The sequence below is a fragment of the Struthio camelus genome, chromosome 15 (genome assembly GCF_040807025.1).
Source record: "Struthio camelus isolate bStrCam1 chromosome 15, bStrCam1.hap1, whole genome shotgun sequence".
Lineage (NCBI taxonomy): Eukaryota > Metazoa > Chordata > Aves > Struthioniformes > Struthionidae > Struthio > Struthio camelus.
Window position 1 is genome coordinate 15455774 of NC_090956.1, and position 15216 is coordinate 15470989.

At 39.8% G+C, this 15216-nt stretch overlaps 1 protein-coding gene across 6 annotated transcripts in view; it reads right to left on the minus strand.

Annotated features, from left to right (window-relative positions):
• LOC104149733 (uncharacterized) overlaps positions 1-15216 on the minus strand; it is a 308193-nt gene that overhangs the window by 174987 nt on the left and 117990 nt on the right. For 5 of the 6 annotated variants that reach the window (XM_009683528.2, XM_009683527.2, XM_009683526.2 and 2 more), the window contains one exon: positions 4970-5042. The exons of the other annotated variant lie outside the window; for it this stretch is intronic. Coding sequence is in view for 3 of the 5 variants with exons in the window: in XM_009683526.2 (XP_009681821.2) it covers positions 4970-5042 (73 nt within the window). In the remaining 2 variants the exon portion in view is untranslated. The remainder of the gene's footprint in view (positions 1-4969; positions 5043-15216) is intronic. 6 annotated transcript variants of the gene reach the window in all.

Below are 15216 nucleotides of genomic sequence, written 5' to 3' on the forward strand. Positions count from 1 at the left end.
AAGAACATCATGGAAATCTGTTGATTAGGTTTTGCTTAGTACCCAAGGATTCTGTAAAGAAGCCATGTTTCAGGTGTACTGCAGACAAGGCTTCCTGTGAACGATGTCCTGAAGGTGCATGCAACCTTACTCTGCGCACAGGTTGACAGAAGCACAGTTCATAAACCATTGCAAGGCATTAGATAACCACCAAGTATTCATACGTATCATTACATTCATTTTTCAGGTGGGGAGACTGACCCAAGCAGAACCAGCACTCCCACCAAAACCAGACTCTCAGTCACAGGAATGGGACGCATCAGCGCAGTGCAGCTGCATGACCAACTGCTCACGGAGTGGCTTGCACAGCGCCACAATTACCTGGTTCGTTTTGATTCATTGGGTAATTATGCAGGTTAATTTCAACTCTGATGCTCTGGCTGCTTGAGAGAAAACAACAGTAGCATATTTTAAAGGCACACCGGGGGAGGGCAAAGGAAAGAGAAAGAAATCTGTGCATGCTGCAAAATTATAATACAAAATCATAAATGTTAAGGATCCAGGAAACTACCATGACTTCATACATAGAAAATTTGGTTTTCAGAATTGAGATTTAGTCTACAACATATATTTGGCTCCATAATTATGCTAAAACAACAGACAAGTGTTTTTAGCAAGAAGAGTTATTGATCTCTATTTCTCTACTTTCTAACCTAGTTTTACTGAAAATAAACATAGCCATCCTCAAACAGCTCCAATAGAGCATGTTGATCAAAATTATTTAGGAACTAGTTTGATTTAGGCCTAACAAGTTATTTTGAAGAACATAACCATCGGATGAACTTCAGTTTTGTGAATGTAATGTATTGCTCTATTGCAACATGTCATCTCAATTTTTTTTTTATTTTATTACTAGTGATCGCTGAAAGCAGAACACTGGAAAACACATCCTTCTTCTTCCAAACTAACTTCAGGACATACCACATCCTCCTCTAGATTTATACATAAAAATTATTTTACAGATCACATTAAATAGCTGTTTAGAACATAAAAAGATGAAAAATTAGACTTTTTTTTTTTTTTTTTTAAAGAAAACAGCCAATGCTTAGAAGCACCACAGATTAATTATTCCTGTTATCTTGTTTGATTTCCCAAGAAAACTGGAGGAATCCTTACTGAGGGAATATCACTGTGACAGTCAACATTGAAATCAAAAGCACTGATGCATCACCAATTTTAGTCCTCGTATTTGGGAGTTCTGGATGCAAAGCACTCTACTGTTTCCTTTGGGTGATTTCTCACATTGAATAGCCTGTATCAGATATAACAAATCTTTAAATTATTAAAATACCTTAGGTGATACATGCATAGAACTAGATATAAATAAAGTACCACAGTTTCAATATTCACTTTTATCTTTTACAGAGTCAGACTTACTGTACAAATATATGATCATATAATACATCTTACACTTTTTAGCTGCACACTATATTCTGATAATAGTTATTTACATAATTATTCTTTCTGCAGGGAAAATATGATGCACTATGAAAAATATACTCAGGAAAAAGTCATTAGACAATTACTCATACAATACTCTGGAGCCACATCCACAAAACCGTGCAGATAAGTAACTTCCTCAATGCACTTCTGTGAAGGAAGGATATTCTGAGCAAGTTATCAATTTTACAATCAAATCTCCCTCAGTGTGGAGGCAGCCAGTAAATTTCAGAGAATTTACATGCACTTACCAAATAAACAGATCAATTTCATATAGCCATTACAAGTACCATTATCCCCTTGCTAGTTTTTTTGTTTGGTTGTTTTGTTTTGTTTTTTTGCCTCTTTCAACAGCCTTTCTCATGAATATGTTTTGTAACGAGTAGAAATGAGCCTGAGTGTGTGCCCCAAACCTCATCCTTTCCCATCTCGTAGAAACTCAGCTTCAGAACAGTGAACCTTATGCTAAGAGTGGGACAATTTTTTGTTCTGCATTTTTGTCTTTTTGATGCTGAACAGCTTCATCTTTTTGAAAGACAGAAATATCATATAAAAAAAAGTGTCATATTGTGCAAGTAGACCCACATTACACCATGGACAGTTAGTTACTATGCACTAACTCTTCCTTCCCAATAACCTTATTTATAAGTTTGTAACTATGTGTTATGAAGAAGACTGAGCCTAATCAAGAAACTCCTGTTCCCATAATCGCCAAAGGCTTTCCCCAGAACATCGCTGTGAGCTCAGCAGGACACACTGCGGCCAAGAAACTGCTTCTAAAATCCAGGCCTTGGGGAGCGTTCACGGCTAAATACACCCCACGGACCAGGCACCAAATATGCTGGAGGCAAACCTGGTGGGATGTTTAAGTGGCCAGGATGTTGGACTGGGACACAGTAAAACCCAGCTCTGCTGTGCAGCCTCCATGACCTCGCCTTCTTACATTCCCATCACAGCCTTTCCTCCTTTGCATTTTAAGCTAGTCTTTCTGGGAAAAACTGCCTTTCACTGCATGTCGGCACACCTGGGGTCTCAGCCTTTCCTGCGGTTTCTACAGGCAGAATACAGACAGTAATAATAGATGGGCTCTTAATTTGAGGAAGGATCCTGTGGAAGCAAAGGCTAGCTCTTCCTCTGGCTTTTAACAGACAGGTGGAAAACGTACCTCTGAATGGTCTGTGAGCATAGTGCTTAGCTTTAAACAAACGCTGCTGCTGCTGAAAACTAAACATCATTGCCCTGAGCCAGCAGGTTTTGATACAGCTTTGTATATTCCTTACAGTTATTTGCCCCCTAGTTGTGCTTGTTTTCTTTTGAAGAATAATTAAGATTTAATGGCATATTTTCACAGGTTTTTTTCTGCTTGCTTTCTTGCTGCCTACTGTACTGATTGCTTGTGTCTGATCCTGGTCATTACAAGAACTGTACAGTAATTGCCTTTCTGGTGACTCACTAATGAAGGTCCCCAGAGAGATGAGAAGCTGTTCTTCTGAAGTTCATCATCCTTGCTGTTGGCCTTCTAGTTTAATCTATACATTCAGGACACCTTATTCAATTATTGGAAACTCCTTTTTTTCTGAGGATATGGACACCTTGCAAACAAGGTCCTTTATCTCTGCTAACAACGTGGCTTACCACTGATAAATCAAATCATTTTACAGACCAGACACACTCTTTTCGTCTTTGAAAAGTCAAAACGGTTCAGAAAAAATAAAACCAAAACCTTTTGGTACAAAAAGGTGTTTTGGATCACGGAACTACCTCCAAAATACAGGATTTCAGATATCTGAAATTCAGCAACATATTCTAACAAAAAAACCTGTTTCATGAAAACAGAGAAAGATGACATTTTCCAACTCTCAAAAGTTGCTTTTTTCTTCTTAACTGAGTTTTGTAAGAAAAAAATACATGGTATAATTTTCTGTGAAAGAAAAAGCTTGAAATTGCTTAAAAATTACCATAACGTACGGCACCAAGCCAATCTAAAGCTCGCAGCTATTTATTTTCCTGACTTCTAATCTGCTCTTGCACGCAGGCAGATGATCCAGAACTTATCATTTATTCCTCAGCTAGCCCACTGCCGATCCAGGAACGAGGGCTTCCTGCTCCCACATGCCACTTTCAGGCTCCCAGGACTTACGTACCCCACCAATATTACCCTCAGATGTCTCCAGAGCATCTCACCAGCTTGCCTGCTGAAATGCTTTGAGAGAGACCTATCCATATTTATCAAAAACGTTCTCCAACGCATTCTGCCTTTGACAAATGTACCTGCCAGATGAAAGCCTGTTTCAATAGGACTTCCCGCGACTGTAGCACTGGAAACAGTCTGGATCATTTCAGACAATTAGGTTTCTGTTTTGTTTGCCTGTGTGGTAAATAGCAGTACATGGAGGGGCATGGGAGTGTCTTGCCTTCAGTGAAGGGCACGTGGAAGGAGATTAACTGCTTTGTTTTCCTATCAGTGTAATTTACTGCATTGTTTTTCTGCAGTCGTGCTTCCTTCCAAGGCAGCTATCAACCTGCATGGGGGGTTCACTGTTGATATGTGTGAGTCTGCTTACTTCTCTCAGCTTGTCTAAATACAATTTAAAGGGAAAGGAAATAGCTCTGCGCAGAAGGAGATGTCTGGAGCGAGGCAGCGAGCGTGCGAGACGGGGCTGTGCTTGCCGCAAGCAGGCGCGCTAAAAGCCTCCTTCACTGGAGGATCTCCCAGTACATCCATGCTTGAAAGACACACACAAAAGTCTCTCTAGCTGTCTGAGGAGAACCTCAGGAAAAGAGGGATTCCTTCTGATTTGAGTTGTTATGGGAGGGGTGAAGACACATGGCAGCGTTACCATAAAGTTGCACAAGTAGGTTGAGTGGCAGAAGTTAAGGACGAGTTCTGCTTAAAAGCATTTATAAACAGATACAAACCTTAGCAACTAACTCCACAAGGAGTTTAATTAGTCAAAAAAGCCAAGTACTGCAGCTTCTTGGGCATCACATGCTGTCACTTTTACTACTAAATACTTGCAAACAACCAGGCATTTTGCAAAGCACCCCTCTAACAGTTCTTGTCAAAGTAATACAGGAAATCTGGTTTAAAAATTCAATCAGCAGCTCTGCTTTGTGCATACCCATTGCTATCATGGATGTTCCTATTTACAAGAAAGAGGCCTCCAAATCTTTTTCCCATAACCATACAATGAATCAGGGGTATTGTGATAGTATAAAAGAAAATAACTAAAATTTGACATCACTTGTGATGGCAAGAATAAAGTGGGGATAATCTGGTGGATCAAAGCAACACCCACATTTTCTCTCACTGGATGAAAGAAAAGCAGTAGCTAATAGGTATGGCAGAAATTGGGCAGCCACTCAATGACTGTCATATAAATCTTTAGTCGCACACAGGCAGTGAGTTTAGGTGTAACTTTTTTTGGATGCAAGTTTCACTGTACAATCTCTCTCCCTATGGAGAGATGTGGAATACAACATTTCATACCTCTTGCAATGCAGTTACCAAATTGAAGAGATCCCCGGAGTAAGTGGATGGTAGCACCAGAACATTCCTGGCCCTGTGGATTTGAACGAAGAAGCATGATCAATATTACTGCAACTACAAGCCCTCTTTCAAAAATGTTAAAATATAAACCTCAGCTAAGAAAAATCCGTGCTGCCTAGGATTTGATACCGCTTCCTACTCAGGAGATCCAAATACACATCTAAGGCATATTGTTGCTAAATTAAAACAAATATTTTGCTCACATCAGACCAATAGCGAATCTTATCCCCATATATCAGTGTATATACATAACAAAACAATGAGAAAACTGTTACAGCTTCTTTCAGAAAAGTTTAGTTACAGAAGATCCATTTGCCACATGCAGTTGCACTGTACATTTCCACAGACCATTTCAGCAGCAGGCTGATGGAATTATTTGTTGCTTCCTTTACACATCAATATAATAATTTGTTCTTCTAAACAATTTTAACAAACTGCTGTTCACGTGCTTTCTAACCTCTTTACCTGCATGTGACGTGAAAAGATTGAGAAATGGTTGGAGTTTTACTTAACAGCTGATTAAAATAGGCAATATTTGAAAGACAGAATTACTGGGGCATCAGGAATCTATTAAATGAGCTGTAAAAATCCTGCAGAGTGTAATATATGCATGTGATTAAGAGCTCCTCACTGATAGGTTTTCCTTTCCTCCTCTCTATTATAAAGGCATTAGGGAAGTTGCATCAATTAAGACACTAGGCCTGAAATGTAAAAGTACTTCATTTTTCAAGGAAAGCACAAATAAGAGACAACGTGAAATCTCTATCTCACTTGGTATGACCTTCCTCAATTTGAGGGACACAAAAACTAGACGAGCTCTAACAATTTGCAAAACTTTCCCTGAGATTCCCTTTGAAGGGCCATTCAACGAGCTTCCTCTGACACAGCCACTGATTAGTTAGCCAGTATAAAAATTCAATTTTAAGCTTTGTTTATGAGATTCTTGCACGGTCTTTTTTATCCATCCATTTAAAGCAGGAATTACCACCAGCCTTTACACCAAAGGCTGCAAATACCTTTTGTACAGATGTATTCATTCACATTTGACAGTTAAACTACCTAAACTCAAGCAAATTTTCCCTGCCACTTGAACAGGAGAACTAATTATACTTTGTGTATCTTTTCATAAAATGCATAGAGTAACTCTGAATTTTAGAAAGGAAATCTTCCAAAGTCGTATGTTATACAAGCATCGCTCTGAGAGTGAGCAGAAATATTAATGACCAATGCTGCCTTTGAAAGAGCATTACCGAAAAAAGGAGGGGGGGGGGAGAAATCTTGCTCCAGACTGTGATAAATCTGTAAGTTTTAATAAAACCTTAAAAGCTAGACAGAAAATATTGATAACAACTACCAAACACTACTAGGACAAAAGACCTCTCTCTTACCACATAAACAAAAAATTAGTGCTAGTCTCAGTGCTGCAGCTCTAATGAAAAGTGAATTTTGCAATGGTAGCCGCAATGCTAATGAAGTACATTAAATTTACATCAAAACTTGTTGCAAGTGGTCATATAGAGTTTAAAAGCATTTTTAAGACCGTGTAACTGACGCCATCACTTGTGCTGGTGGTTCTTTCTTTATTGGTAAGAGGACTTAAGTGTCTGGGAAAGCAAAACCTTTTCAGCTAATTCTTAATATTACCCCAATCAACCTCTCGTCAAACTTGTGATGGTAAAACTCATGTTTCCTTGGTTACTGAAATATCTCCAAATGATTTACCACATAACTACCTGGACGAGTTCTTTATTTTATTCAATTTTTCTATATAACAAAAGGAGACACTCTTAGTTACCACCATAACTTGTGATCACAAGATTATAGTCAATGCTACTGGCTTATTTCCATTTTACAATCCTTTATTTTTCTATGTTATGTTTTATTTTGTTTTAAGCACAACATTTTTTCATATTCACTTTCACTTTGTAAAAATATTAAAAAATTGAGCTAACATAGTCTATTTTTAAATGATCAATTTTATGGATTATAAATGGGACCTAAGATCCACTGGTGCGTTTACCCTCTGTAAAGGCACTGAAGATGGGTAAAGGCAAAAAGGAGGAGCCACCAGTGTCCTGCAAAGAGCAGGAGACTGAGGTAATATGTAGCAACCAGTTGCTTTTTATTTTTTATTTAACAACTTTGTACCCAAGACTGTCAAGAAAAGAACAGAAAGATGAAAGTGTTTTTTGTTTGTTTGTTTTTACAGCAAGTCCTGTCTGGCAGCTTAAGTCAGTCATGTTAGGAAATAGAGAAGTTCCACAGAGATGGTCTGCAACAGTTGGAACAGCTCTATAGTAAGATCCTCCTTCGCTGAGATAGAGAGGAGATGCCTCCTGACCAGCCCAGAGATATATCAAGGCAGCAAGTAACCCAGCTATTTCAAAGGCTCTTTCCAGACTGCTTCAATACTGGAAGCTTTTAGGAAGTGCGTAGTTGCCTTGGGGGGGCCACTGCATCAAATATTTTCCTTCACCCTCAACCCCAGCCTTGTCATACAGAGCACAAAATGGTCCTGGGCACAGCTTGTCTTAGACACCTCCAGATCCTAGTCAAGTAATAGTCTCCCTGTTAAAATGGAAAGGAGGGAGAAGACTTCTGTCATAGCATCCTCACTTGGAAAAATGCACTAAGATCCATGGAGAGAGGGAATCGAGGAGGAACAGCGAAAGCATGCAGTTTAGCTTCTTGAACATTTATACATACACACACATATGTATGCACACACAGTGCTTCAAGACGACGCAAAGAGAGTGTGCATGTAGTGCACATATACAATACAAACACATCTCTTTGGATATACGGCCACTCCAATATTTGGAGGTTGCAAGTTCATCCATGTAACAGATCTGTTTCCTGCAACTCCTTAAACGAAGTCCCATTGCAGTCAGCTGTTTAGTTGCTAAGAGCGTGCAGGATCGGACCCAATTTATTAACGCTTGCACAGCGGTTTGAAAATGCAAAGCTCTCTCTAAATGGGAAGCATCATCATTATTATTGTTATTACCACCTAAAAGAAAGATTTTTGGAGTACTCATATATCTGAAAATAATGTCTTTTTCTTAATAGAAATATATTACTGGATCTGATAGCCAGGCCATAATGGAACCTAGATAAAAAAAGGCAAGTAATTCCATAAAAAGGCTGCACCACATGAAAGAGAATGTGTCCTGACTCCTAAGTGCCTCCTCTTTTTTAGTTTAGAATACAATAATGCATATTTTCATCAAAACCTAAATGATCTCTCTTGTAGCTTTTAGTATAGTAAATTCTATTATGATTCAGAAGGTCTTATTACCATAGTAAAAAAGTAGAGTAACTCAAAGAATTCCAAAGGCAGCAGTGTAACGTTGTTGGTGGAGCGCACATTGTTAAGCAGCTCAAAGGGATTAGTATGTGGGACTTTAACAACCTCAGCTTACTTTACAGCCTGATTTCCCTACCAGACATCAAAAAGATATCTAGAAAAAGCAGCCATTTGCCTCACTTTTGTAGGTCAAGAGGACCAAGTGTGACTGGAAGGTGCTCTGTGATTCTAGCTGCTCTAACTCATTTTCCCCGTACACAATCTAAGTGGGGAAAAAGCAAGCTGCTCCCACTCTCCAGCCAAAAAAATCCCAAACCCTCCTAGTTCCTCTTGTTCCTCAGCACCTCATGCTCTTGCAAATCACACACGTGGCTGAGCAAACCGAGGCCTTCACCTCTTCTGCCTTGTCTCCATCATGGGGGAAGGCTGGTTACGGTTTGCCACTGTGGGCAGGGACGTGCAAGAGGCAAGTCAGGCCAAGGATGAGCTCCAGTCACTAAAAAGAGACATATTTTATCACCTCCTGTTCCTTTCTTAGGATGAAGCACAGAGTGGGGATAACTCTGTGGTTGCCTCTCACACGTATCATCTCAGAATAGGAGAAAGCCACCAAAAATGAAGAATCACAAGAACATCCTTAATTGCAGCCACAACTCCTTCCTCTGTGCTTGCTTCTTTAGCCTTGTATTTGCCTTTTTAAAAGTTGGTAGTAAAATACCGTTATCCACATAAAGCACAGGGCTTCACCACTAATTATTTGTACTCAGCAGTGATTCGAAGGATTACATCGAGTGGAACTTTTCATTAAACATTTGAAATTCATATAGCTGGATGAGGTGCTGCCAAGCAGCACCAGTCACAGGACAGGCCGCTGGCCACCAAGATCCTGGCCACCCTCTTCAGCCTCCGTTTGTTTTGTCAAGACTTCCAAAAAGCATGCATCTGCTAGAGCAATACAAAGACCAGCTTGACAGAAGTTTTGTCAAGTAAACAAAACAAACAGACAAAAAAAACTTCAACTAAGTAAGTTCACTGTTTTAATTGTTTATCACAAGAAGCTGAAGTCATGTAAAGGCAGCTCTAATTGAGGGACGTTTGTTCGTAGCAACTCAATTCATTTATTCAACCAAGATCACTTCAGAGATATCTCAGTTTGCTAAAAATGAAACAACTTTAACCCATTCATCCTTACAGTATTCTAGATCTAACAAGACTGACATTAAGTAGGTTAAAAAAAAACACCAACAAAACACACAGCATTTTTATGCCTAATGAACAATACCCATCTACTGACTCATATCATTAAAGCACTACTGCCATCTAAATTAATAGATATTGCAATTAAGATTAAGTAATAAGAGGCTGAAAACTGCTCCTGGTGGCTTCTCATTTAAATAGGGGATGAAAACAACAGCAAATCACTTGGAAAGTATACATCAAGGTTATGGTATGTAATTCGGTAGAACTGAAAATTGTATTCGCTGAGGTTGCAGAGTTAGATTACTCTGTGAAAACATCAAAAATCAAATATTTGTGCAAAACTGAAGGTGACAATTTATTAAAGAGAAGACTGCTCAGTTTGACAGCCAGTTTGCCTAAACATTCAATAGGTTTTATTGTTAACTTGTTCTCAAACCCACTCAGTTTTCTTCAACCAACTAATTCAGCCTGAAAACACAATCGCTTTCTCTTCATTAAGATCTTGGGCTACCTCAGCCCCTAGATTTTTATTACCCTGAAAGTAGGGATTTCAAAGAGCTCTTGGATCATCTGGCACTCAAGCCTTAACACATCCTTCTGATCAAATCATACCAGAAAGACGGAAACATGGCAAGCGTAGTTAACCTCTTCATGGTAATAGCTGCCCGCAAGGTCAGTCCTTCATTCTCCACCATACCTTGCAGCTGAGCATGAAGAAGGGTGAAGTGTTAAGCATGGCTTCAAATTTACTCCATTTAACATGCATCAACATACGCATCATCATGTCATCAACATGTCCATTTACTCCCATGTAAGTCACACCCATGCTGGAATGACTCAAGGTATAGTCATTATACCAAACAGTATACAGCCTTGCAGTAACAAGTTAAACTTTGTCCAAATGAGATGTGATTAAAATACAAGATTACAATATGATCAGAACTGCCGTAGCCATTACCCTGCATGTTTTGAACACAGTGCAAATAAGGGGTCACACATGACGAAGAGGGAATTAAACCCAATTATTGCATGGCAGAGCTGCCGTTGTGGCATCAAACATGGTCATAGCACTGCGCAAGCAAACCCGTATTTCTAAGCAAAAGCTACAGCATACAAACAATGTAGTAAGGAGTTATATCCATGTATTCAGCCTCAGCCGCAGTTGTCATTCCTGATATGGGGTTGTGGAAGAGAAAACTTATTCATAACCACTCTTAAGCTCCATTTCTTATTCAAAATGCTTCCCTCCTGCTGCCAAATTCAGCTCACAGGAGAAAGATGCAAATTGAAATAAAAAGAGTGATAGAAAAGGCTGCCTGTTTTCTTTGGTTTCATGATGTGCTCTGATGCCCTTCACTGTTTTCATGTGATGAAATGCTCTTCATATCTAAGCCAAAAGACAATTTGTCCAAGAAAACTGGAATGCGACACAGTCCCTTCCCTGCCTTCACTAGCAGGTTTTCTAAGGATAATGAGCGCCTTTATGTTGTGTTATTATAACATCAGAAGGCAATAGTTTTCACAGGTTAAAATCAAATGGAAGTGGAACTACTTCTTATGATTTGGTCAAGTTTGCCATTTTCACATTCCAGTATAAAATTATTTTTGTCCTGATCCTAAGGGTAACATCAAGAGGAAGATTTGTTATCTATTCCTACAGCAGATAGATGTTTAATGAGCACTTGATGATTCATCTAGAGTATAAAATTTCAGCTGAGAGACTGGTGTTATTATTCAAGCCCATTTCGCAGTCAGGCAGCTCCCACTCTTCTATAAAGTATTTCTTTGTGAAAAACAAGGCCTTGGAGGCAAGTCAGGGGCTACACAATGGCATATTGAATTTACTGGCTTTATCTTGAACAATATGGCAGAAACATTTCAGTGATGCAAGATCCAGTCTATAAATAACAAGAAAACACGGTAAAAGACTGCGGCGACAGATTGTTGAAATCCCCAATGGGTTGAACGGGAGTTTTCTAGACAGAAGTCCTAAAGGGTTAGGGTTGCGAGCGCAGCTGAGCCAAAAAAAACAACAACAGGGAATCTAAAATGTCACTGACTAAAGGAATCATCTGACACTGTAAGGGAGCAGCGCTCAGTCACCGTACGGCATCTTACAATTTCAAATCTTTGAATTTCTTTAAAGAGATTCATTTTTTCCCCTCTTTTCTTCCTCCTGTCTCCTTTTTTGAAATTGCATCCTTCAAGCTTGGAGAGGGAGAACACAGACACCACACCAAAGAGCAGCCCAAAATGAAGACAGAGAAACGGGCCATCAGAGCATGACATTCCCCCTTGCCTTCCCCAAGCTGTTTGCCCATTATGATTGCCCAACTTCTTCTCATCTCAATTGGCAGCTGCTGTGAAAACCTTCCCCCTTGCCAAAAGGTTACGCTCAGAGGTGGTTGTCGTTGCTCCTCTTCTCTCTGTGCCATTCAGGAGAAGCAGAAACTGACCTGAATCAGGGCCCAGATGGCACTCAATTTAAATCATACTAAGCATAGAAAAATTTGAGTCAAAATTCTGATGCAAAGTTTGTTACCGTTAGGGGAGCAGACGAGGTCAGTTAGTAGGCTAAATTAAAAAAAAAAAATTAAAGTTCAAAAAAATTTTAAGCAGATGAAGCTGTTTCTAGGCCACTAGTGTCATATGTAAACTTATATTCCAAAATCTAGTTGTGACCTGGTCTAGATGCCATTAGAGGTGCTGTCGTGCTTGTGATTCCCTCTCTCCTCCAAATACCCTGTTCCTGCTGCTCTTTAAAGCTGCACATTCGGATAGGGAAATCCTGGCCTCTTAAGACATACTCAGACCTTCACATCAATTAAACTAATTGGCAGCAAGTACAACATGTACCTTAATCATAAGTGCAAACACTCTGCGATTATACAAAATCCTTTCTGAAAGGGAGAGCACTATTTTTGAAGGGCTGCGCAAAATAAATATTAGAGAAGAGAAGAGGAGGTGCTCGCTGTTATAAAAAGACTGCAGCACTACGGTGTAATTGCCCAGAAAGTTACAGTTTATACATGCAGTACTATATTATGTTAGAAAATCTCATTGTATTACGCTCAAAGGACAAAGATTCCAAGTAAATAAATTTACCCCATTAATTCCGTTTTATAAAAATACCCTACCGTGTTTTTTTCGTAACCATGATCTGCCCTTTTATCAGGTCTTCTCCTTTCTGAAGGCTTTGCTTCAACCAGCCCCTATCCTCACACATTATTTTCTTATATTAAATCTTAGATTTTTAATATACACAGGCACCCCGGAACTATTTAAGGATCCTATTTTTCATACTTGTAATTAAAAGAATGACAGCTAAAGTGGGCTGATCATTATCACTCAAATGTTGCCACTTGCAAAGTTACTGTTTCTAGCATGACAGCCGAGCAGGCTGCACCAGAAAACAGAGACTCGAAGGGCACCGAGGAGTCACAGCCCGTCCCAGACAGAGGCTCGGCAGAGGCCCAGCTGTCATGACCAGCCCCACCGGGGCGTGAGACGCAGAGAGGAGCTGCCTTCCTGGGGCAACAGATACCCCAAGAGGCTTCAGTCGCTAGGGGCCCCTTCTTCCTCATTTTCCCACCATTGCTAACGCTGATTCAGCTTCACTGAATTGAAAGCTGAGCAAAGCCAGGCTCTCGCTGGCAATTCAAACATCACTTTGATTTAGACTTACGTTGAGCTATATTGAATAAAGCCTATGGCAGGATTCCTAATATAACTGGCACCAGGAATGGGGACAGTGCATCATTTGTAGAAGACACAGGTGAGACTCCTCAGGAGACAACAAGCAAAAGAATGAGATAACCCAAGACTGTGTTGACAGCACATTGTCCCCTCCAACTCACAGGGCCTGATCATGACTCTTGTGGCAGCACACAGCCAGGAGGAACTGCACCAGCAGGTGCTTACTGTAAAAAAACAGCCTGCTCCTCCAAGAAGGCCAGTGACCAAGCAAAAGGGTTACAGCTGAAATACTTAACCCTCCTCCTCTACCTGAGCTTCTTCATATGCCCGAGTCAGCGAGCGATGGCTTGGTCATTTAGCATCTTTGAAAAGAGGAAAGGATTATTTCCAGAAGAGAGAGCGAGCACTGCACATCAACAGCCATACCTGGCTTAGTGCACAGTCCGATGGCAGAAGACAGGAAAGAGAAGGGGGAAAGTTCGCGTTTCCAATTTCAACCTTGCTGGTGGCAGGTCACACTAAACTGTACCACTCTATTTTCAGATATCCCTTATGAGTTCCATTGCAGGTATACGGAGTATGTGGAAAAGTGCTCAGCTGCTTTTTTTTTTGATCTCTACTAACCTAAATGTATTTTCAGGAAGAACAGTTGATTATCAGAACCTCTGAGTCCTCTTCAACTCACTGGACTGTCAGAGGCCAGGGAGGTTTGGCAGGGTCCAGTATGATTGCTCTGACTTTGCTGGACACTATCTTTCACTTGACAAGGACATAAGATTCCCTTTTGCTCTCAATGTGCAATGCCATAGCTTTGGGTAGGAAGAATATGCTTAATATGAAAGTCTAAGTTTTCATAAAGATGGATTTTCAGATACCCTACACTTATGGTAAATTTGTTCTAATGCAATTACACAAAAGGGAGGTGCCATTGTAGTCATATTCTATCATATCTTTAAAAAATTCAAAATGGATGTGATTTTCTTTAAGTAGTCAATGATGCAGGGGGGGAATGTGTACGCTGAGGATACCAACCACCAGGAGCCCTTTGGGAGGCTCAGCTGGAGAAAACCCTGCTCCATCCCAGCTGGGCCTGAGTCAGTCTCCAGGACACACAGCCCTGTGAAAGCATTTGCTGATGCAAACCCAGAATATTAGGTAGATAGCAATCAGTGGCAACTTCTGGGATTTCAGCTTTGACACTTCAGTCCCCAATGCTCCCTCTTAAACCCTTCTTTGACATCTGTAGATCTGTAGGCTTCAGTCAGTACTGAGAGAAGCGTTTAATACAGAAGAATGCAAGTTTTATGATATTTAAGTGGTTCACTGGGATATCCTCTCTCAGGTAATATGATATGCTATATTAGATGAAAACTTACTTAAAAGAATAATTATTAATCAAAAGAACTTTACCCACAGCGTGAGCAGTTGCCACTTCTGAGCTCTGCCTTCCTCACGGCCTATTTCTCTTACCTCGCCATTGCAGTTACTCTGAGGTAACGAAGACTAACTTGAAAGGTATTTTGAATAATTTTGGGGTTGTAGTCTCTTGAGCTTTCCAGTAGTTTTCAGACATTTTTGCAAATATCCATGCAAAATTAAAATAGAATTATTATTTTGAAAGTATTACTAAATGAAAAAATTAGAGCTGAACTTTGAAGAGTTTTAAAAAAAAAAGCAAGAAGGCAAAATCTTAATTTTATAAAGTAGCAACAGCTTGCTTCTTTCTACTTGGAAAGGGAATGGTCTGAGATACCCTGTGGAAGATCTAAGCATAAAAAAAAGAGGAAACAAGTATTTTATTTCCTCTCATGGAAAAAAAAAATAATAATCTCTCTTGGGCAGAGAAGCAAATACCCACTTTTTGTCCCCAGTAGCCAGGATAAAGAATATGGCCATAGGAAAGCAAATACAGCTTCAACATTCCTGACAACCACAGGGTATAGATAAAAGCATAACCATAATTTAGAGGGAATTAGAATAAATA